At 43.7% G+C, this 22,309-nt stretch overlaps 1 protein-coding gene across 1 annotated transcript; it reads right to left on the bottom strand.

The window, feature by feature from the left end:
• PDE6B (phosphodiesterase 6B) lies at positions 1-20,689 on the bottom strand. The gene is made up of 22 exons (XM_014958101.1): positions 20,121-20,689; positions 17,628-17,780; positions 17,205-17,294; positions 15,838-15,978; positions 14,704-14,778; positions 14,549-14,613; positions 13,416-13,482; positions 13,221-13,268; positions 12,890-13,039; positions 11,753-11,896; positions 11,101-11,166; positions 10,321-10,467; positions 8,619-8,726; positions 7,550-7,659; positions 6,470-6,557; positions 5,793-5,893; positions 4,213-4,320; positions 3,380-3,443; positions 2,056-2,130; positions 1,605-1,688; positions 1,178-1,334; positions 1-59 (listed from the first exon to the last, which is right to left on the bottom strand). Exons 1-22 carry the CDS (start codon positions 20,529-20,531, stop codon positions 1-3), a joined length of 2,511 nt encoding a protein of 836 aa, XP_014813587.1. The 5' UTR covers positions 20,532-20,689.
• Between the last annotated feature and the right edge of the window lie 1,620 nt (positions 20,690-22,309).

Raw genomic sequence — 22,309 nt, 5'->3', positions numbered from 1 at the left:
CTAAAGTATGCTACAGGTTTTGGAAGCTGGAGCTGTTCCTCCATTACAGGTTATTCCATCTGCCATATAAAAAGAAACACAGAATTAGAGGTACAGTCATAAATGTCCTTCTCAGTCATTACAGGAGTTTTTTAGCACTTTTAAGTAATTCAATGACCAATGTGGGTCATACCTATAGTACCCATACCTAGAGCTGTCTCCTGTGCAAAGTTATGGTACATGTAAGGCTGCTTGGAGAGGGTGTTTTAGAGTTCCTCACTTAAATACCTATTACTTATTCAGGAAATAATTCTCCAGAAATTTTCCAAATCGTAGCTAAAGCACTTATTTTCAATATTTTAAGTTAATTACTGTGGTTTAAATTGAAATAAGACACGTAGACAGCTCTAATAATTTCCAAACGGTGTCATTTGAGGAATGTCCACCTCATGTTCGTATTTGTGTCCAGTTTGGAACAAAAGCATACTTCAGATGCAGTCTCTGTGGAATGGAGGCACCAAATTCTGATGGGTATTTGCTCAGACTCTCGGGAAAGGCCAGGAGGGCCTTCTGCTTCCACTTTTCTGAGAGTGAAACAAATCCTCAGGCTATGAAGCAAGCTTTCACCCAACACCCACTGCAGCTGATCGATTTCAGTGCTACTGAGGCTGAACCCACAGGGGAAAAATAGATTTGACCAAAATAAATTGCTGCTAGGTATTACTACTACTGCTTGCTTCTAGGTAGTACCTATTGTGGGATAGAAATGGGATTAACTGTAATTCCTCAAGTGTTCTCACTAGGAGTGTGTTAGCTTTTCTTAACTCCTGCTTCATGGCCATGGGACAGCATGTTGGGCACAGCCCCTGTGTGCAAAATGATGTCTCCCTGCTCTTTTCCAGGGACATACGTGTATGCAAAGAACTTTCTGCTGTCCCCATCTGCATGGGCACTTGTGCTTAAGGTAGTCTCACTAGTTTCCCAAGCAGTAGCTCCTGGGCATTTGAGCAGGTGGCCTTTTTTGACAGCCTGTCATGGTGTCAGGTTTGAAGACAAGGTCGCCAGTGGAGCAAGACTGAGGGAACTTGTTCTGGGCATCTGACTCTTTGCCATGTCAGGAAAGCCTTCTGCAGATCAAGATAGTATCAGATAAGCAAGGTTTTGAGTTAGGAATGAAAAGCTAAGTATTGTTTCTGACCTTTCTTTGCAGCCATCTTCTCTTCCTCTTTTTTCTTTTCTTCCTCCAGAGCTTTCATTTTTGCGTCATACTCATCAGCACGGGTCTTCCACTCATTTCTGTTGTTCAGCAGCCCATCAAGCATAGGCTGAATTTCCTCATGGAAACGGGAAAATTCCTAACCAAAACATACCCATCAGCGCAGCGGCAGTGCTTGTCCATCATACCCCAGGATGGACCCTAACGCTTCACCTCTCAGGCTGGCTCATGCAGGGAAAGCATTAGCAGCACAAAGAGGGACCATGCTGCAATGCCCTGAAGAGGGGCAGCTGTTGTCTCCTTTATCTGTCCCTCTCCCCATGAGTGGTGTTTCTGCACCAGGACTCACTTACCTGGGATTTGAACCCCCATTGAGAAGGATGGGATGTGCAAGCGTGCACTTGCTTACCTTATAGACAAATGTGCACACAAAGTCGATGAAACCCACTTGAAGCTTGGGAAGCTCAGCAGCTTTCCTCCGGTCCATCATGGGCTGTGGGAGGACACACGTTCACCATGAGAAAACTTAATTGAAAAACATACCTCTCTTTTCCCCCAGAAACTGCCTTGTGTCAGCCTAGCCATTCTGCCGTGCCATCCATAAAGGCTGTCCATCACAGCCCTCTTCCTCTGCTGCAGAGGAGTCAAATGGGGTCATTTTCTTTGCCATTTTAGCAGAAATTTTATATAGGTCTTTTGGTGTCTATGGACTGCATCAGTACCCACTTTTCCAATGGATTTTGGCAGGCATGGTGACTTCAGGAAGACTCTCAGTGCTTTGAGAGCAGCATTGCTTGTGGTAAGTTTCTGCTGGGACTTGCTGTCTGAACTGGACTGTCTGGCTCTCACATTGTACTTACAATAGGCTGTTGCTGAAGGACGCTTATTTCTAAGTCTCCTTGCTCCCAGAACTCAGCTGCTACCAGGAGAGCTACCTACATTGCCAAGGAGTGAAAAAGAAAAGTTAGCACTAATTTCAGCTGTATAACTTGTGCTTCAGTTCTCAGCCATGAAGTCTAGTCCCTCCTTCGTTTCATGTCCAACCCCAGCCCCAGTCTTCTGGGAAGGGCAGCAGTGGCAACAGGATTGCACCCCTGTAGTGACAGTTAGACAATCTTATTGCACTGCAGCTCATTATTACACTGCTCATCTCTTAAGAAATGTTTTCAACGTGTCCCCCGCAAGGATTTGCCTCTTTGTCACAGTTATGCCCGGCTATTATGATTTTCTCAGTTGTCCTTTCTCCATGCTGAATGGGAAGGCAAGTTTTATTTCTTTTATCCTCCTTTAAATTGTAATGTTTCTTACTTAGCAAATGCTCAAGTACAGTTCAGGAAAGAATTTGCAAAGGATATCAAACAACTGAGCAAACAGCAGGTATTGCTATAAAAAATCCAACCCATATGTTATATGCAAAAAAACCTCACTATAACCCAAGAAGTTCAATATTTGGGAATTTTTTTCTTTTATTTTTTGGTAGCCATGAATTTTCTACAGAATTCACAGCTATACTCTTAAAGATTGCTTTATCCATCAAAACCACAGTTATTCTGAAGTCCTTTTGGTAGTTTTGATAAGAGACTTTGATTCAGCTGTCCTAGTTTCATTTGGGACAGAGTTAATTTTCTTCCTAGTAGCTGCCCTGTTTTGGATTTAGTACGAGAATAATGTTGATAACATGTATTGGTTTAGTTATTGCTAAGTGATGTTTATATTAAGTCAAGGACTTTTTCAGCTTCCCACAGAAGGTGAGAGGGAGCACAGACCGGACAAGCTGGCCATAGGAATATTCCATACCATAGACATAATGCTCAGTATATAAATGAGGGTTTGCCGGTAGGGCAGAGATCTGTGATTGCTGCTCAGAACAGGCTGGGCAACTGCTCATTGAGTGGTGAGAGCAACTTGTGTTGATCACTTTATTTTGTATATTATTTTACGATCATTATTGTTATTTTTCTCTTCCATTACTGTTCTATTAAACTGTCTGTATTTCAATCCATGAAGAGGTTTTCTTCCCCCTTTTTATCCCCCTACACCCTACCCTACTGGGGGGGTAGGGGAGTGAGTGAACAGTTGCATAGTTCTAGTTGCCAGCCAGGTTAAACCACGTCAGCAGCTTAGGAAATTGTATTACTTTAAAGTATAAGCTAGAGAAATCTAACAATATATCAAGCACCTGACCTTACTCTGGACTTCCCAAGGCTTTGTGATTGCTGACAAATCACAGGCAGTCATCATCATGGCCCTAAAAACAGGAAAGAAATGAGTTTCTTCTCTACAGCCTGCACCCTACCTCTTCCAGTCTCAGGATGCTCATGCCCCAATACTGTGTCAGGGTCCCCCAGTCCTGGCTGAATTCATAGATAAAGAAAGACTCTTTGCTGTAACAGCCTTGCACTGACTGGGACATTCATCAAGGATTGCTCTCTTGATTAAAGTGGATTTATGCCAGGGAACTGCTTACCTCTGGCACTAAGATGTTTGCTAATTTAGCCATTGCTGGGCTGAACTTCTTGACTTTGGAGTAACATCTCTCACTCCCTGGTGGAGGTGTAACAGTGCAGACTGCAGTGAGATTGTGGGTGCACTTCAACACCAGTGCAAAGTGTTCTGCAAAGTGTATGTCTGGTCACAAGAACAGCATTGTGCAACTCATACTGGTTACCAATGGGTAGAAGAGCTGATGGATTGGCTTCCTGTAGTTCTGCAATTGCAGCCTGCCCCTGCTTGTGGCCTACAGGGTACTCTGGTAGGAATTTATGGCCAGAAGGGGTACTGCATCTTGTTAGGAGTATACAACCAGAATAACACTCCAAAAACAGTCACTTATCTAGATGAAAATTTGCTTTAAGCTTTTTTCCCCTATTTTTCCCCTCCTTCTCCAGAAGATCAGATTTGAGTGGACAGTAATGTATCATGTGTTGATGATTTTGTGCAAAGTGCAGCACAAGGTATGTTCTAGGTGCTCTCACCAGGTGACCACATCACTAGCCTTTCCAGAGCCGCTTACTCACATGACAACCTCTTTTTTTGTTGTCTCCAGAGACAGGTATTCAGTCCATGCAGTCATGCTATCATATGTCTTCGACTCGTCAACGATCTTTTGAAACATTGTTCTCTTTCTTTGAGAGGGCGGAAAAAAAAAAAAAAAAAAAGCTCCAAAACAAGTAGACAAAAGTGTTAAAAACAAATGTCTGATCCTGGTATCGATAACCCTTCCAGAAGGGTTTCCGGAAATTACTGTCCTACATTTAGATCCTCAAGTAAGCTCTCAACAAATCCAAGCACAATCACCTGCTTCTCTTAAGTAAGGGAAACTATTGTAAATTACTTAAAAATAAGCATAGTGGTGAGACATGAGCAGGAACTTGAAAGTATGAGGTACTGCAAGTTACATCAGCTGAGAAATGCTTCCACCTTTGTTGGCAGCTAAAGAAGGCTTTTCCCCTGAATGTTAAGCAAGCTGTGGAAACGTGGAACTGGCTAGAGTATTTGTAAAGCTACCTGGCTTTATATACTTAGTCTGAACTTGTTAACCTTATTTATATACCTAAATATATGTAGCATTTCTGGGAAGGGGTTTATACACAACACACCCATGTTTTGAGTGACATGAAATCTGCAAAAATCTACTGTTTCCATGCTAGCAGAGAAGACATTTAGGCCAGAACCACAAAATGACTTGCACACATGTTCTGTCTGTATCATTTTTGCCTGGATCTAACCTCAACCAAGCCTTAGCTTGCAGATCATGGACCACGGAGGGCAAAGACTGGATTGTTCCCACCCTATCCTTCGAGTAGGAGGACTGGCTATTACTCCTTCTGTCATATTCCTCTTTTGTGAATTGCTTATATTTCACAGAATCACAGAATGGTAGGGGTTGGAAGGAACCTTTGGAGATCATCTAGTGCAAACCCCTGCCAAAGCACATTCACCCGGAGCAGGCTGGACAGAAACGCATCCAGATGGGTTTTGAGTATCTTGTATAATCAGTCTTAGTGCAAAACACAGAAGCAGTCTCTGGTCTTGGCACTGTATTTTGAAAGCACATTTTGAAAGCTCCTTGCTAGTTAGGAAGTCATATGTTATTGAATTCCAGCCTGATGTCCCAGTAACTCTGTGTATGCTGCTCCGAGATATTTGGCGTTTTTGGTTTTTGAGTGTGAAATAGATTGTGAACTGGACAATGGATCACTTGTTATTTGGGTTATGCTGCTCTCCCAGAGAGGTTAATTTAGCCCTGGCCAGGCCATTCACCTTTTATGAGTATTGTGAGTGCTGAAGTGCTAGGTAAAAAATAAATAAATTAGACATCTCTTTCTGTTAGGGGATCACACAGCACTGCCCTATTAGAAACAGAAGGTTAACAAGTCATGTATGTGATCTAATGAGTAAAAGTTCAAAATTCTTTTGAACAATTTGAGCAGTACCCAGCGGTTCTAACGCCAGTATTAAAAGCAGCCTCTTGGAGGCAGTGCCTGTGAAGAGGGCTGCCGCATGGATGGCCTCTCAGAGCAAAGCACCCTGTTTTGCCTTTGTAAAGCACTAGCTGCTTTTTTCCCTTCACACATAGAGGACACGACTGACTTACTTGAAGTAGAGTGCCAGGTCTGTTGCTATAATGGCGATTTCCATCAGGTGAATCATGTGCTCATGCTGTCTGCGGTTGAGGTTCTGGCATATATTCAGTGACTGAAAAGAGAAGGAAAGAAGCTGCAAAATCCAAACACTGTCGTTGTGAGATACTGGTCATCTCACTTTCTCAAATGTGCCCACTTTTTTTTTTTTAAAAACTTCAGCTTGCTGCCCTAAGGTGCAAGGGTTGTGAGCCCCATTCACAATACGTTGGTGCCTAGTCTCTTCTTTTGTTCACTGACCCAGGGCAGTGTCCCGAATCTTTTTACACAGCCTGTGCCCAAACCCCGTCCGCTGGTCCCACTGCAAATTTGCCTGAAATGAGAAGTTAGGTGAGGGACCCTGTCAGCCTTGGCCTTGTCAGAGGGGCTACAGAAGTACAATCCTGTATTTAATGTATTCCTGTGGGGATAACGATATGGCTTCTGAAGAAACCAAGTCGTGCATTTAGGAAGCCTATGTGTTTTGGTCCTGGGTGAGCATAGAGTACTGTAGAGTACTTGGGGAATGAGGCAGCTGCAGTTCCTCAGATATCCAAACCAGGAAAGGTCTTGTGCTGACAGCTCTGTTGTTGTGGGAGAACTTCCCTGAAAGTAAATTATTCATGTTCTTACATTACAGTTCACAACCAACCTCTTCAGAAAGCAAGAATTTTCCAAATTCCAAGTGATGTCTCTCCAAAATTGAAGATCCATGAAGCTTAGCTAAAGGATTTTGAGACCTGGTTGCATAAAGGAAAAATTGTTAGTGCAGCACTTAAGAATAAAAAGAAGTGTCCTAGTTTGTATTTGATTTTGTCACACACACAAGTTCAACTCATTTTAAAAGGCTGAAAAGCAGTATTTTTAATAGCTAATGAGTTCAATCTAGTAAAAGACTTTTGTGACACTGCTTGTAACTATTTGGACACTGTATAAAACAGTCTTCCAACTACAAATTTCACCCAAAATATTGTTTATGACTGGACTGTTATTACTTAGCATAGTAGGCTTGTTTAATTCCTGAATAACTACATGGTGATATATTGTAATACGAACTATAAAGAGCTGTACTTGGACATTTTCTTAGCTGGAAAGCAAGACCCTCTTGTATCCAAAACACAAGCCAGCTTCACGTACATTTTTACAAAGCTCCAGAAAACAGTAAGACAGTACAACCAGCAAGCATTGCAGATGAGCTGTGATCTGATGCTACTTTAAGCAAGCAGCAGAGGCTTGACTGGTCCATGAAATCATGCAACTTTTTTTCTGCAGCTAGTAACTACCTACTGAGAGCACCACCTTCATACTTATAGGTGCTTTGTTTCTGCAGATGGTGAGGGCAGTGCCATGCATGGTGCTTTCTCCATAGATACCTTCCAGGAAAAGGTAGGCTTTCTATGTTCAGAGTGCTGCTGGTGGTACCCTGAGTCTCCTATGATGCTCAAGCTACTAAATGTCTGTGCTGTGCTTGTTCCACCCTGTAATGGTAATGTAGACTCTTGCTTTAACTACAGGAGGTTTTCCGGGAGGCAAAGAAAGCCCCCAGAGAGTATCACAAAATTTCAGCTTCCCCACTGTCTGTAGCAAGCTGAAAAGCAAGTTTATTTGCAAAAGAAGATTGTTACCCTTGTATGTAAAACAGAGCTGTACTGGAGTTTGGTGTGATCACACCCTGATCCCACTCCACACGAGAGCAACAGTAAATGGTCTGAGGTGGTAGGAAAGTGCTTACTTCATTTGGTAAAGGTTGTTGGTTCCTCTGTGGTCTATATCATGGCACAGAGCAGCAGTTACCATTGCAAGGGCTTCAAGGTCTGTGTAGTAACGCTTCAGTTTGCCAGTCTGGAGGGTGAGAATTTGCATGTTGTCTGTTAGTATCTCTTACAGAAAAAGGTACTGGGTTGTGACTGCCCTCCTCATTGAAACAGTCCTGGAGAACTGAAAATACTTGTAAAGCTAAATGCAGTACAGAGTATACTTTGGTTAAAATGGGGAAGCAGCTGGAAATTAAACATTTCAGGCTCAGGTAGGACACGTCATGCGTATGTGCTTGATGCCCATCTGCAATGTTGGTTACCTGCTGCTATAGCAGCCTTGTGCTCTAGAGACACCGTGCTGCTTATAAGCACCCTTCCAGTCACTGGACACAAAGTGCTTTGCAAAGGGGCTCTGGACCTTTCTGGGCAATGGGGGCAATACAGTCTTCAAGCTGAATCACCCAAAGGGTTGTCTGGAGGTTGTAGGTGTAATTCTGTTGCCAGCTGCATGGGCCACACCACCTGCACTGGGTCCTGGTGCTGGTCCATATTTGGTGTGGAGCAGCAGTCTGACACCTTTATTTCTTGTTGGGACACCTGTTGCCCTGAGACCCTGTGGGAAATGGCACTTTTCACATTCACGCTAGCAACAGACTTAGACCCGTGCCTGCCATGCCTGGAAATGGAAAGTTTGAGGTTGTCTCTGTCCCAGCCAGCTAATTTCAGCCTGGCTCTTACTGTCAGTAACTGCAGGAGGAAGGGAAGTCCTGTAGTCTCCCCCCACCTACCCTGCAGAAGGGGAGGGCTAAGGCTGTTCAACACCATCCACATCTGTACCCATGAGAGTCAAAGCAGCCCACTCATTGGGCAGTATTGGCTGCAGCTTTATGTGTAGTGCAAGGGCTGTCACTTAAGGCAAATTAGCAGGACCTGTGCTAGGAGTGACAAAGTCTTACCCTACACCTGCATATCTCCAGGGTGCAACAGAAGACCTCCTGTGAATAAACCCCTGCTGCAGAATTAACTGGGGTGGTGTTACCTTACCATCAGGAGCGTGAACATGGTCTGTGCGACGTTGAAGCCATGGCGCCAGTTGTGGTAAGTTATCTTCCGGTAGCCTTTGCTGACAGAGTACACAAACCTCACCAGAACCTACAAATCGGGGAAGAGGATGTTAGTTTGTGTGATGAAGCTGCTGCCTGGTCCTCTTGAAATAAAGACCACGTACAGAAGTCCATGGATGAGGCTCTGACCAGCTTTACAGAGGTTGCCCCAGAAAGGAATTGGAAGTTGTAATATCATCAGGCTTCCTTGACAGTGTTGTTATAATAGAGCCTATCGGAGAGTTAAAGAGGACACTAAAACATAACTCTCTGCTTTCTAATACCTTGCTCTATTTTTTGGTGGGTTTTTTGGGTTGTTTTTTTTTTTGGGTGGGGCATGTGTTCTGCTTGGTTGGTTGGTTTTTTAAAGAAAAATGAAATCACAGAGGTGGGAAACAAGAAACAGCAATGTCTAGAGGAAAAGAGGTTTCACCCTGCTTTTTGTGAATTTATTGAATTTCTTTGTTTCTCTGTGTTGTCACTTGTAAGATTTATCCCTCCCATGTCCTGTGATTTACTAATATTAGTATCTCTCTTCAAGAGACGTGGCTCCATAGATGTAGAGAAGGGTGGCATTTATATCACCTAAAATATTACAATATTAGAAAATATTAAAAACTATTTTTTCCCCCTGCATTCTACTTCTCCATGTGTACTACCTCTGTAGCTATATAGGTTTTCTCATTAGAGAGCTAATTAATTACAGATGAGTATACATTTTTTAAATTCCCAACTGCTTAGAGTGGTAGGAAAGCATGACTGCTTTTCACACCTGTAATAGGGGTTGGTTGTTCCAGGGTATATATTTTGAATACTTTTTGACATTACATGCTGTAAGTAAGAAGCACAGAAGTAAATCCCATTCAGAGGCCTTTGCTTCCCTCCTACTCCATAACCTGGGTTCCTAGGGTGAAAACTCTTGCTGCAGTTACCCCCAGATCCCACTAGATGGAAATAAACGCCTTAGAAATCCTGTGGGGAGAAGCAGAGCTGCTGAAATGCCGGTTTCACCAGTCCAACACGGGTTTGAACTGCGGCAAACATCGTGAATTTGCACGTCAGGGGCTATGGGGTCCTTGCTCCCACAAGGTCCCACCACTCCTGTGGCCAGCAGTCAGGAAATTGGAACAACTGCACCAATGAAGGCATGTCCGTATTTGCAGGGGGAGGAAGTGTGTGCCAGTGTGTGTTTTAGTGCATGTTGCCTGAAAGCTATAGGGTACTGGTGTGGTTTAGGCTATATAGACTATTCTACAGCAAATGAAACATGCACACATGTATACACTGCCCCGTGTCCTACTTGGAAACTCGGCTTTTACACTGTGTGGCATTAGACACAGCAAATGCAAGCAACTTTTTGCATGGTGTAGCCCCATCTATACAGCCCCCATAGCAAACCAACACCTGTAGCAGACAGTGCAGAGCAGAAGAGGCCAGCTTCACGCTCCAAACCCACATGGGGCGACTGTGCTGAGAGGGGGTTCCCTGCCCTCGATGGGGCGAGGGACTTGAGGACACACGCTCCTCTCCCCACAAACCCTCGTGAACTTCTGGCCACTCAGTAAGCTGTTAAGGGCATGCATGGGGACCTCAGCCACGCTGGCCATCTGAGATAGCAGTCCCTGGGTGTTGCCAGCTCCTACCTCCTGTGGGATCTGGAACTTTTTCACCACGCCGAGCTCGTAGTACATCTGAATGCCGCACTTCACCAGTTCTAGCTCGGTGCAGTCAAAATCAGAGAACCTGAACTCATAGATTTCGAACTTGGTGGGCCCTGGGAGTTCTTCTTTCTGTAAGAGAGGAAGAACATTTTGTTGCTGAGCAACTTATGCCATTCCTAGAAACATCTGGAATGTGTTTTGCTTAATAAAAATCTGTGAGTCTGATGCTGTTGGGAACTTTTCCTTTTAGAATATAACACATAAATAGACTGAAAGGCAGTTTTTCATGGTAACCCCATTAGTAGGGGAAGAGGGAGGACATTTTTTGGTAAAGTGCAAGAAATATTGCTTGTTTTCGGTTAAGGACTTTTCTTGTTGAGTTGATACAGTTCAGAGACTCCAAACTTGACAGGAGTCAAGATTTACAGGAGAAGACTGCTGCCCTCCATATTTACTCTAGAGAACAAAATGTGTGACAAGTCAAGCTGGCTGATGGGTTTTCCAGACAGACTTTGAACTCTTTGAGATAAAGTGGCCGAGAGCAGGTACTTTCTGGGAGCTGGGGAAGTCATTCAGTGTCACCTGACAATAATAATCTCAAACTCCCATGGCAGAGGCAGGCAGGGTATGCTTTGCTTTCACCCTTCATCAGGTGCCCTGTTGATGTGTACCACTGTGTCAGCACTGGGAGCTCTTTCCTGTATCCACCCAGGCAATGTTTGTTTGCCAAGGCTGTCCATTCCAGTCGTATATTGCTCTTACCAGGATGCTTGCCAGCTCCTCTTCCTCACACTCACTTGGCTCCTTTCCCAGCTTTTCTCGTGTTGGCTGCAAAGAGCATGGATGTGTTAAACTGACAACAGAACCACACTGGACTTTGCACTGTGCAGCTTTAGGGCAACCTAGGGCAGCTCTCGCATGCAAATTGTATTTTCTCCCTGGACTTTACTTCTATTTCTGATCTTTCAACCCATTCTTCCTGGTAAATGATCTGTTTCTCATTCATTTTGGCTCATGTTTCCCCCACTTGCAAATGACCCCCTGGAGCCAGTGTCCCAGCTGGGTCGTCTAACTTCACATCCTCTGCACTAAGGAGGTTTGGGGAATAAATCAGCTCCTCTTCCACCCCTACAGCCCTGACCTGGGTAGCACCTGCATGAGCCCACCTGCAGGGCTGTCTTTTTCTGAGGAAACTAGAAAGGACACGGTGTGGCAGTGTGCTGAGGTGAAGGGCAGACTACAGGGTCAAAACAAAGACTTGTTCTGCCGCTGTGCAGTATCTGGGGCCCTGTGTGCTGCCTCCACGCTCTGGTGGCTGGAAGCATTTCTGTGGGGTGGGAGACCTGTGTCTGTGCCGTAAGTCATGGGCCAGGCCAGTACATTTGGGGGTGTGCCGTATGTTGTGAGACATTACCAGAATTTCCTGGATTTCGTCTTTGTCACACTTCACATGGTAGAGCACCATATCCTGAGCAATGTCCTTCCGGTTCTCCAGCTTGTTCATCTTGTCATACGTGTCTGTGTTGAGTACAGACCAGCCCAGGAACTGTGTCAAGGACTTGGTCAGGGGAAAAGAAGGAAACACTGAAATGACTAAAACAACCATTCCTCAAAGACATAGTAATAGAACACTGCATGATGTATTTGTAGAGAAAAACAAGCTCTGCTTTGGCCACAAGTCTAGCAATGAGCAACAGTGTGTTTGCTCCAAATTGCTACTTGTTCCTCAGCAGATCACTTCCCCAGCCATTAAATCAACCAAGGTCTCCAGAGCATCCATGCTGTGGAGGTTCGAGAAGCCTCTGTCCAGTTCAGTATATGGAAAGCTATTTTTGTGTTGTTGCAAGTGTCTCCATGCCTGTGGAAAGGCTAGTGTCACAATGGGGACAGCAGGTCAGGAACCCTCATATCATTGGAGAGCAAGGTGGTCTCATCACCTGTGTTTACTCACAGCCTGTGTTTTCTCTCAACTTGTGTGCTGCCCAGTGGACAACTGATTCTCTCTCCCCCTTCCCCCCCGCAGTCTTTTTGTTTGATAAGAAAATTCTGTTTCAGTGAATGTTCTGATTGATGAGAGATGCCAAGAGCCTATATTGGACTGAAACTAGCATAGAAGCATTTCTAAGCAGAGAGGTCTTTAATTACAGCTGGTTTTGGTAGATTTAATAGCAGGCCACTTTTTGTATCTTAGCTACACAGATAATTTCTGTGGAATTTCTCGAGGGAGTTGACCAGCCAATGTGAGCCAGCTGTCTGTGAACATGGGTGAGAATGGTCATGTTAGCACATCATAGCTGCTCATGACTAGGTGTTCATTCTAAGAATGCTGAAACAAAATGATGTGAAAATAGCTGGGTTTCCAAGACCAAAAAGCCCCACTAGTTCATATAGTTCCTTTCAAATCTTTCAAGCTGATGTATAACACCTCCATAAGCAACAAAGAAACTTACTTAGCTCCAAAACACTGGGGGATGCCTTGCAGGTGCATAATGAGCAATTCTGATCTCTTTCAATCATATGGACTACCTCCAGCCACAGAAAGGAACTATACCTCCATGAGGGTCTCGTCCTGTTCATCAAATGGTTTCCCATCTTTTCTGTTATAAAATGTGACAACGCCAACAATTTCTTCCTTTTTGTTGACTATTGGCATCGATAGAACATTTTTGATAGTCCATCCTGATTCATCTAGAGGACCTTCCTTGAAGCAACAGCAAGCAGAAAGACACCATGTACTTAATGTGTTTTCTAAATACTCCAGCACTCCCATTTTACAGCAAGACTACAGGCTAAAGAAATATTTTTATGCCTAATATAGACTCTAAACTACATTTCTGCAAACAAAGTAGAATCCTTGATGGGATTGGAAGTTTTCACAGTACCTGAAATTTAAACATCTCATCTGCAGCAGCATTCATAATGTTGCAAATCTAGGGGATCACACACAAAAAAAGAAGTTTTACAATACAGGCAATTAGAAGTTTAAATACCAAAACAAAGCACTGAATTGATGAAGAAGCAGCATTAGTATGACTTCATCTCAGAAAGCCTTGATGAAATCGAAGTTAGGTACTTACAAACCCACTTTCAGCCACATAGGTTGGCAGTCCAGTAACTAGTGCCCAGTGATCAGGGGTAGGATTTCTGGATGAAAGAAAAATGCATAAGAGAAATTAAGAAAATTGAAGAATGAAGGACTGATTGAAGAATGATCATGGAGCTGATAAGTATTTACTTCACTGCACAATCCATATTTACATGTTTCACCTTCAGTAACTAAACAGTCCTATTACTTTCAAAGGACCTATATGTGCAAACAATGATTTTTTTAAATAAGTGAATACTTTTCTTTCAAGGATTCAGTACTGAATGACTCATAAAATATCATTGTCTGCAGAGACTTAAGAAAAAGTCATTCCTGGGAGTTGGGGCCATGTTTCAGACCTTCAGCACAGAGAAAGATAAAAGAAAGTCCCTGGATAAGAATGCCAGTCAGAAGTTTCGAACACTGCTGTACCTAAAAAATGGGGGCCTTTCTTGCAGCACTTAGACTGATACAAAGCTGCATGACTAGAACGCGGTGAAACTCCTGTTATTTGTCCAAGGTGCTCAAGGCTCCTCTAAAAAATTCAGTGGCAAGAAGAGGGTGGCCTTCAGAAAGACGGAGTCTCAGTGTGGTGTCAAGGGAGGAGGAAAGGCCAGACATATCCTTGAGATGGGTGAATGACTGGAGGATAAGAGAGAAGCAAGGAAGCTGGTATACAGGCAGGGGAGCAGGAGGGACCATGAGAGGTCTGGGGAGTAGCAGAGGGGTGAGAGGCAGGACTGGAGCAGCGGGTGCTTCAACACAAGGGCAACCGGGATGGGCTCACCCATATCACAGGGAAGGCACCAAGAAGGAATGATGGCTTAGCCTGGCAAGGAGAGTGGAAGAACTGCAAGCAGTCAAGGCAGTTCACTTCTGCATCTAAAAAGAATCACTAGTTGCAGCATCTTTTGGAGCCTGACTTGCAAGCCAGGATCCCAATTGTCCTAGAGGAAATCTTTGTCCCACAGACATGTGTCTCAAAACATCAAATTGTATTCTGGCTCTCTTCCTCAGTCTTCTATCAGTCCTTCGCTTGTCTCCTCGTGAATGTCTTTAAATCATGGGGAACCCTCGTTATAGCTACGCTGTGTCAGTACCTACATACAGAAAGTGGGCACTTACGGGATGACTTTAATGTCTTCTTTTCCATGTAATATATAATCAATGACCTTGTAAAAGACAATTTCCTACAAATAAAAAGAAGAATGGTGTTAAAATTAGTGGTGAAACAATCCAGCCAGACAGAAGAGAGTTTAAGAAATCTGGTTCTCACATACCCTGCCATCTGGGGTACGAGGTCCTGAGTAGGGGGGAACTTCTCCCAGCAGAACTGGCCACAGGTCAAAAAATTCCTGGTTTTAAAATAAAAGAAGTATTTTTAGAGTGTGTTCTGCCTTGAGCCTCAAGGTAACCACTGCTCTACCATGCTGGTTTTGGTTCTGTGTCAACAAGGCATGAAATAACAAGACTAGTTTACTACTAGACAGTAGAATGGTGTATCTTATTCAGGAAGTGTCAGTTGTGTTATATGGCTGTATATCATCATATATTACCTATACACAGAATGCTGCTTCATTCAATGAGTAGCACAGGCTGTGCTCACAGAGAAAATGGCTGTGACAATATTTTATATGTTCTTTATGTGGCCATAGGGCTGATCTAATACTTGCTGGCTTGTTAAAATGAAATATTTTTGTTGTTGTTTTTCTTAGGCTGCATTATAATGCCAATTAAAGTGTCTTTAGCACACTAATGATCTTTTAATACACCTCTTCACAAGACAGCATGCTACAAAGGCTCTGGCAACATGGTGGAGATCAAAGTTCACAGTAGGCTCAGTCAGCCTGACCATGGAATAAAGCAGTGCTCTTATGAAAAGAATGCTATGTAACCCCCACATAAAGCTTGCCACATGTGCAATCAGACCAAGTCAGAGCTGCAGAAGTAACTTAGCTCCTGTCAGCTTATTTTCCTGAAGCCAAATTTCACCTAAAAGCCTGGATAATGTGCACGTTGATGATACCTTGAGGAAGGCAGCTGCTTTTTTGCTGGGGGTTTCCAAACGCATCTCACTGTACTTTTGGTATCCATAGACTTTGTGAGGATGTGCTTATGTTGCAGACTTTGACCAGCGTTGCCATGGTCAGACACATTTGCCCTTCCTTTCTTTTCTGAGCCTCTGATTCCTTCAACAGTCCCATTCTAGTAATAAGCCCTTCCCTTTCCCTCTCTATATTTTATTCCAGGCTTTTTATTTGCACAATGGAATAAAAAAATGCCACCCAAAGCAGAAATAATGCCTGAAAGCTAGCTTGCATTTGAGCTGTCCCAGTAAAACCTTCCCCCACACATCACCCCTCAGTGGACAGCAGTAACACAGAAAGATGTACAACACACGTGTGAACACTCACCTTCTGCTTTGTCATGTCCAGGAGACCTACTGAGTACCGGTCACAGTTCAGGTATGCTCTCACCGTGTAAAAAGCCTTGTGGAACTGTCTCTCAATGTCAGTTAGTTCCTCGAAAACCTTATTAGCTGACCACAACAGCACCTGCAGGATAAAATCCGGATGTAAACATACCCTCTCCATAAGAGCTGGTGCTTCCCAAATGTGTTTGGAGTAACAAGGCAGCGATTGGGTTTTTATACTACAGTTCCTGAAAAGTGCAGTAGCAACCTACCCTGGAAAATGTAAAATCATTTCTTATTCACACTGGGAATTACTAGGGAAAGATACACTCTGACGAAGAGTCAGAGTCATCAGGGAGTGCTATGTGAAAGTACAGTCTGACAAATACAGCACAAAAAAGTAGTAGTGCCAGACACCCATAAGTAAAAGCTTGTATCCAAAAGCAATTAACACCAAATGTGTTGCAAATTGCTGGGGTTGGAAATATCCGAATTAACACTTTCCTTAAAGCCTTTGTGCAGCTGCTTTATGCACACATCAGCCTATGATCCTTTTCCCCTTTCTGTGCCCTGCAGGTGGACCCTTAAGAAAGCTGTTGCTATTAGGCTGTTTCATTTGTAAAAAGAGAGGTTATGCAGTGAATTAGGTAAGTATTTCTGGTAGCACAAGGACAGTCTTTGTGGGCCTAATGGAGAAGTTAATTTTCTCTGAAATTATAAAGGAAGCCATCTAAGAAATTGGCTAGTTCAGCTAGTGCACGTGTGCCTGTGTCTGAGCAGCGTGTGTGCTTTGCTTTCTGAGCCCAGGACACATGAGGAGCAGTGATTCAGAAGCACCAAGAATTGCTACTGGAAACTGACTGGACCTGTGCTTTCAACAAGAAGTACTGTTACATGGCCACAACCAGGTAAAGTGTCTCACATCTTCACTGGACATCAGCAGATATTTTTGACAGTTCTGAGCTGCATCAGTCTCTGTTTCTAATCATTGGCCTCTGAGCATCCCTCAGATAGGACAGTGGTGGTGTCATACAAACCATTAGAGGAAAACAAGCCATGCTTTCTTTTTGGCATTTCACAGCATGCAATCAGTAACGCTGACAGCTGCAAGCCCAGTGAGGAGGACTGAAAGAAGCACCAGAAGAATGGACAATTCATGGAATGATGTAAAGAAGTTGGGCAAAATATGTTATATGGTCTTCTGCAGTTAGGATTTGCAATACTAAAATCCTAGACCACTTTTGAGAATGTAGTTTGCTCACTCTGTACTTTGGTACATTTAATTCTAACACAGTGAACAGTCACAGACCATTAGGTCTAAATGGCCAGAGGCCAGAGTTCTGAGAGTTGAACTATTTCCACTCTTACCTGGCCTCTTCGAGTCTCACAATTGTGAAGATAACTCAAGTGATAAATTTTCAAGTTCAAGGAGGCAAAATTCAGGTACTTCAGAAAAAGCTGAAAAGGCAAACAATAAGATTGAGTTGAATGCGGTAGCAGCCTCATGTATACTGGATTTCATAACACCCATTTAGCAACATCATGGTAACTCCCCTGGATAAATGCTTTGTTTTGCACTGGTGTGAGATGAGGCTTATCCCACTCTAAATTCCCTGAAAGATTTCTGAGATAAGCATCCTCATAATAAGCCTCTTCTGTTAGAGGGTGAGTCCCCTGTAGGGAAATTCACACCAGTGGAGCTTCACTAAAGCAGATATCCCTAATGTGGAAGAGTCTGTGGTACATGGCAGAAGCAACAACATGATAGAAACTGAGCTACTGACCACTTACTGTTTCATCAGAGCTGGTGAAGTATGGGCCGTTCAACTTATTAATAGCCAAAATGACAGCAACTAAATCTTTGCCATTCAAGATGGGTGTCGCAAGGATGCTTTTTGTAGTGTAGTCGGTGAGCTCATCAACAAACGGACTGAACTGGGCACACTGTTCAACAGAGAATTTACAGATTAAGCATTTCCACAATGTCTGCAGTCTTAAAACAGAACTAAAGCCCATCCTCTCAAAGTGAGCTGTCTAAAGGAACTTTTGCTTAAAAAATCATTAGGGAAGGGAAAGGAATTAGCAGAAAGTTGGATAATGTATGGGTGATAAAGCTAGTATCAAGAGAACTGGCTGTGGTTTCTAACTGCGACATGTGCGCTTTTCCACTTTTTGCAAAGATCTTGCAAATCATAAGCTTTCACATGTCAAACTGTCAGAACAAGGAGGCTATCCACTGGTCATTCTCAGATCACTGACATCCTTCATAGTACCTCTTACATCCTTTCCTCCAATTTCTCATTAGCACCGCAAAGTAGGCAAGGCCAATTACCATGCAGCACTGTGTGGCCATAGTTTATAAACCAGTGTTGGCTAGTAGAGCTGACACTGAAAGCTTCACTCATCCTCATTTTTCTTCTGCTTTTGCCTGGGGCCTGACTCTTCTGTCAGCTTGTAGCCTCCGTCAAGCCATTTACCCCTCATTTCTCTTCCAAGTGTTCTCCCAGGCATTCCCTGCCATGTTGCCGAGCCTTTGTGAGTGGGGTGATAGATGATAGGGAAGGTATCCCACTGGAGGATGCAGCTGGCACTTTCCCCTTGCCCCTGAGAATGACCCACCCCTACCCCAGGAGCATTTTGGCAGCAGTTGCAATGTGCAGGCATCCCCGGTACGGCCTAGACTACCCAGGGAGTTGCTCATGAGAGAGCCACCATTCAGAACACTGGGAGAGTGCTAGGCCATGCTGTAGGGGCAGCACAAAGGGAACTCGTCCAGTTTTTCTTTACATGAATGTCACTGTACCCCCCTTCCCAAAAGAAAACAAAGCAGAAAAAGGGCAGTGTGGGGAAGGCCGACCGTCCATCACCTTGCCTGTACAGGGCCTTATTGACACTATCATCACCTGCCAAAAGGGAGTGCAGGGATGGTCTTGCTGACCCAAGACCTTCTCCCTGCTCAGTTGAATAACTAGTCAGTTACAAATCCTTCTAGTTGGCTTAGAAAAAGTCCCGCAGCTCTGATCATATTCAGGAGGCTGCACTAGAAAGAATAGTCACTCCCTGAGGCACCTTCTCTCTACACCTCCCCCACTGCTGGCTTTTCCTGCCAATTGGGGTAGACCGAGCATCTAGTCGCCAGGTCTCCTTCAAAGGAATTGCCTTATGGCAATGCCTGAAAGTGTTGGAGTGCAGCACTTGGTTCTCAGCACTGAAATCCTACCATATTCTTGGAGAATCGTCTGAAGCTAGAGAGCTTTTAAAAGTTTAAGTCATATTCTGGAGCTTCCCCCTGCTCTCTCCTTCCTCCTTCCCCCCCAAAAAAAAGCAAAAAAGAAAAGTGATTGCAAAAATAAATGTCTCAGCATGTTCTGTGGAGGGCAAGGAAGTTTTTGCTAGAGCATTTGGATATGCTTGTATTGAGCAACAAATGGATGGATACACAGATGGTCTCTTTGTAACTAGCAAACAATAGATGGAGTAATCCCAAATGCCATATTTGGGTCACACGGATTTTAGTTTTATACCTATGATTACAACAAGCGGATTGTTATTGCTGCCATTCAGGTTTACATGATCCAGCCCAGGAGTATGGGAGGGTAAAAATTGTCATGAAGACATAACAATAAAACATTAAAATTCCTTGGATGCTTCCTGGTGTTGCAGTGTGCAGTGTTTGTTGAAAGAGGTTTTTTGATCAAAGTTTGTCTCTTGCTGCTTCTGATGAAGATGACCTGTGCACAGGTGCAATTAACCCATCTGCTCTGAAGTCCACTCCCTCTGGTTGATAAAAATGCCTCAAAACGCCCTTGGCCCAAGCTTCATTGGACAGCAAACATTTTCAAATGTCACTTGTGGCGGAAAAACCTTTTCCAGACTCATTGTAAAGGATTTATCTCTCTTTGCTGATTACTCTTGGAATGTAAACACGTGTGGAAAATTCCATGTATATTCAGTGCAGATCTGATTGTACCTCGCTTTCTCTTCTCTGGTGAACTATATGTGATTTTATTTATATTTTTTTTTAATTAGACATGCAAGGTGTGACTGCACTTGTTTGCAGGCATTAACACCTAGTGTAATTAATGTACTTAGCTTCACCTCACTCCATAAGTGAAACTGGAAGCAACTTACAGACTTGCTACTGGTTCTTTGTCCGCTACACAGCTATTACACCGCGAGAGGTTTGACCAAGCACCAAGTTGCTCTGCTACCTCTTGACTCCTTTGTGCTACTAAGCATGTGAGCCTTTCTTCTACTGAGTGAATGAATAAATAGCAAACGTACCTCACTGACATCCCTGATGTTCATGGTTTTCTTGGTCTGCGCAACATAGCCCACAATGCCTATGTCCAATGGATAGACAATCTCGCAGTCTGGGGAGACCAGGCATTCCTCCAGGGTGCTTCCCTCTTGGATATTGAAAAGCCTTGTTGCAAGTTCAGGTGTGCCGTTTCTCTGCCTGTACATGAAAAGACTACAGCGGTCAGCATGAATAAGGGACCTGATTCTTCTTAAGGTCTTGAAAACCACTTTCTCCATGTTGATGCTTTCTTGCATGTCTTGGATCAACTCAAAAAGGATTTCACACTCATTGCTATCCCAGGTCTCTGTTTTTAGTTTCTTCTCAAAGTACTGCTTGGCAAAAGCAGGGTTGCCATCCAGAAACTTCTCCACGTCGTCTTCACTAATGCTCATTGTGAACGCGCTGGATCTTGCGGTAGATAGTAGTCCAAAAATGTGATCTATGCAAACAGCACTCTGACTTCTGATGAAGTTCCTAAATTTTTGTAATAGAGGATGTTGCTTATAGAATGATCAAGGGTGAGGTAATACTGGAAAGAGAGCTTGTCATCAGGAAGAGGTATTCCTTTATAGTGCCGAAGGTGAGTCAGTGGGAGGACAGATCTTCTCAACCAAACAGATTAGATGACCTCTACAAGAGCTTTGGGTCAACTTTCTTCTTCTTAATCTAAATGCAAACAAAAATGAAGTACTCACAATGTCTGAAAACACCCTCCTTTCTCTTGATAAGCAGAACGCTTACTGAAACAATGATATTGAGGCAGCAGCAACAGGGAAGAACTGCATCTCCTAACATTGAAATAAGCTCTTTAAAGTCTAATTAAATATATACTGCTTGGGCCTAATCCTTGGCTAACAAGGTGAGCATCTTATTATTTCTGCTCTCCAAGCTCCCTGCAGTAGCAGGAAGTGCATCCTTCACAAAAAACCACAGTGATCACAACAGAAATAATGAGGTAATGCTGCTCTTTCTGGACTCCATCTACTATTGCATGTTTCTTTGTCTGCTGCTGTGAGGGCTGTTCTCAAATGGAAGCACCAATCCTGAATGGTTTAGTCCAGGTTTTGAACTGAATTTGCAAGGTCTGTGGTCTTCTTGCTACTAAGAAGTAGGAGAGGAAAACATGCCTCTTAGTGGGATCCCTTTAGGAAGGAGTCTGTAGAGCTTCAGGTTGGGGTGTCTGGGAAACATTCTGAGGAACCATGGGAAGGCCTTCAGACAAAACAAACAAATAAACAAACAAAAAACTCCACCCAGGAAGGTAGAAAAATTTCTCTCATCACTATCAGTGGAGAAAGGGTGGGAATTATGTCTCTGAAGGACAGAAGTTGTTTCATGACAGAAGTCACCATGCTGTGCAAGCAGCAGGTGAGGGTTAGGATCATGCTGGTAGGGAAAATGGCATGGACGCAACTAGTCTTCAGTGGAATTAAACAATGCACAAGAGTTTTCATCAGTGAGGAAAAAGGGTAAGTCCCATCCACCACATTTCTGGAAGATAACCAAGGCTCACCTGCTGAAGGAATAAAGGTCCAAGCTGCTCAACCCTGTGAGCGTTTGCCCTACTGCCAGGAGTAGGGGAAACCAGTCCAAATGTGAATGTGGGTGCCTGGCAGGAGAGTGATCAGAGTAGGACCTGTGGTGGCAGTGTTAGAAATGCAGGTGGGCTGGGAGCCCGGAAGGGGAATGGGTGGGAAGCGCCTTGGGTCCACCAGCAGGGAGGGCAGAACAGAGATCTGTCTGTGTCCAACCCTGAAACAGGAAGTGAAAAAATTTGCACAAAGACATGGGAGTACTTTCAGTACTTAAAGGCGGTCTACAGAAAAGATTGGGAGGCATTCTTTATCAGACAGATAGTGTTCAAGGCCAGACTGGATGGGGCTTTGAGCAACCTGGTCTAGTGGAAGGTGACCCTGCCCATGGCAGGGAGGTTGGAACTAGGTGATCTGCAAGGTCCCTTCCAACTCTAAACAGTCTAATGATTCTATGATTCTATGAGTATAGGGGAAGGAGCATAAGAGAGAAATCCTTTCAGAAGATTGCAGGTAAAACAGTGGAAACTGAGACAAAGGTCAACAAATTTATTTTTTATAATTCCATTTCCTCCTATTCCCTCTTTCCATTCCCTGGATCACTGGAGATGCAGTAGGAAAGTTGTTGAGTCAACTGG

Source organism: Calidris pugnax, unplaced genomic scaffold, assembly GCF_001431845.1.
Source record: "Calidris pugnax isolate Ruff unplaced genomic scaffold, ASM143184v1 scaffold317, whole genome shotgun sequence".
NCBI lineage: Eukaryota > Metazoa > Chordata > Aves > Charadriiformes > Scolopacidae > Calidris > Calidris pugnax.
The sequence above is the reverse complement of the archived record's forward strand: the minus strand, read 5'-3'. Positions and strand labels throughout refer to the sequence as shown.

Bases quoted from the DNA above. Each gene is read 5' to 3' on its own strand.
- PDE6B (XM_014958101.1), bottom strand. From the start codon at position 20,531: ATGAGCATTAGTGAAGACGACGTGGAGAAGTTTCTGGATGGCAACCCT. The intron at 15,979-17,204 runs GTAAGAGTGGAA...TTTATCCTGCAG, and splicing joins GTGAGACTCGAAGAGGCCAG to GTGCTGTTGTGGTCAGCTAA. The intron at 14,614-14,703 runs GTATGTGAGAAC...TTTTATTTGTAG, and splicing joins CTCGTACCCCAGATGGCAGG to GAAATTGTCTTTTACAAGGT.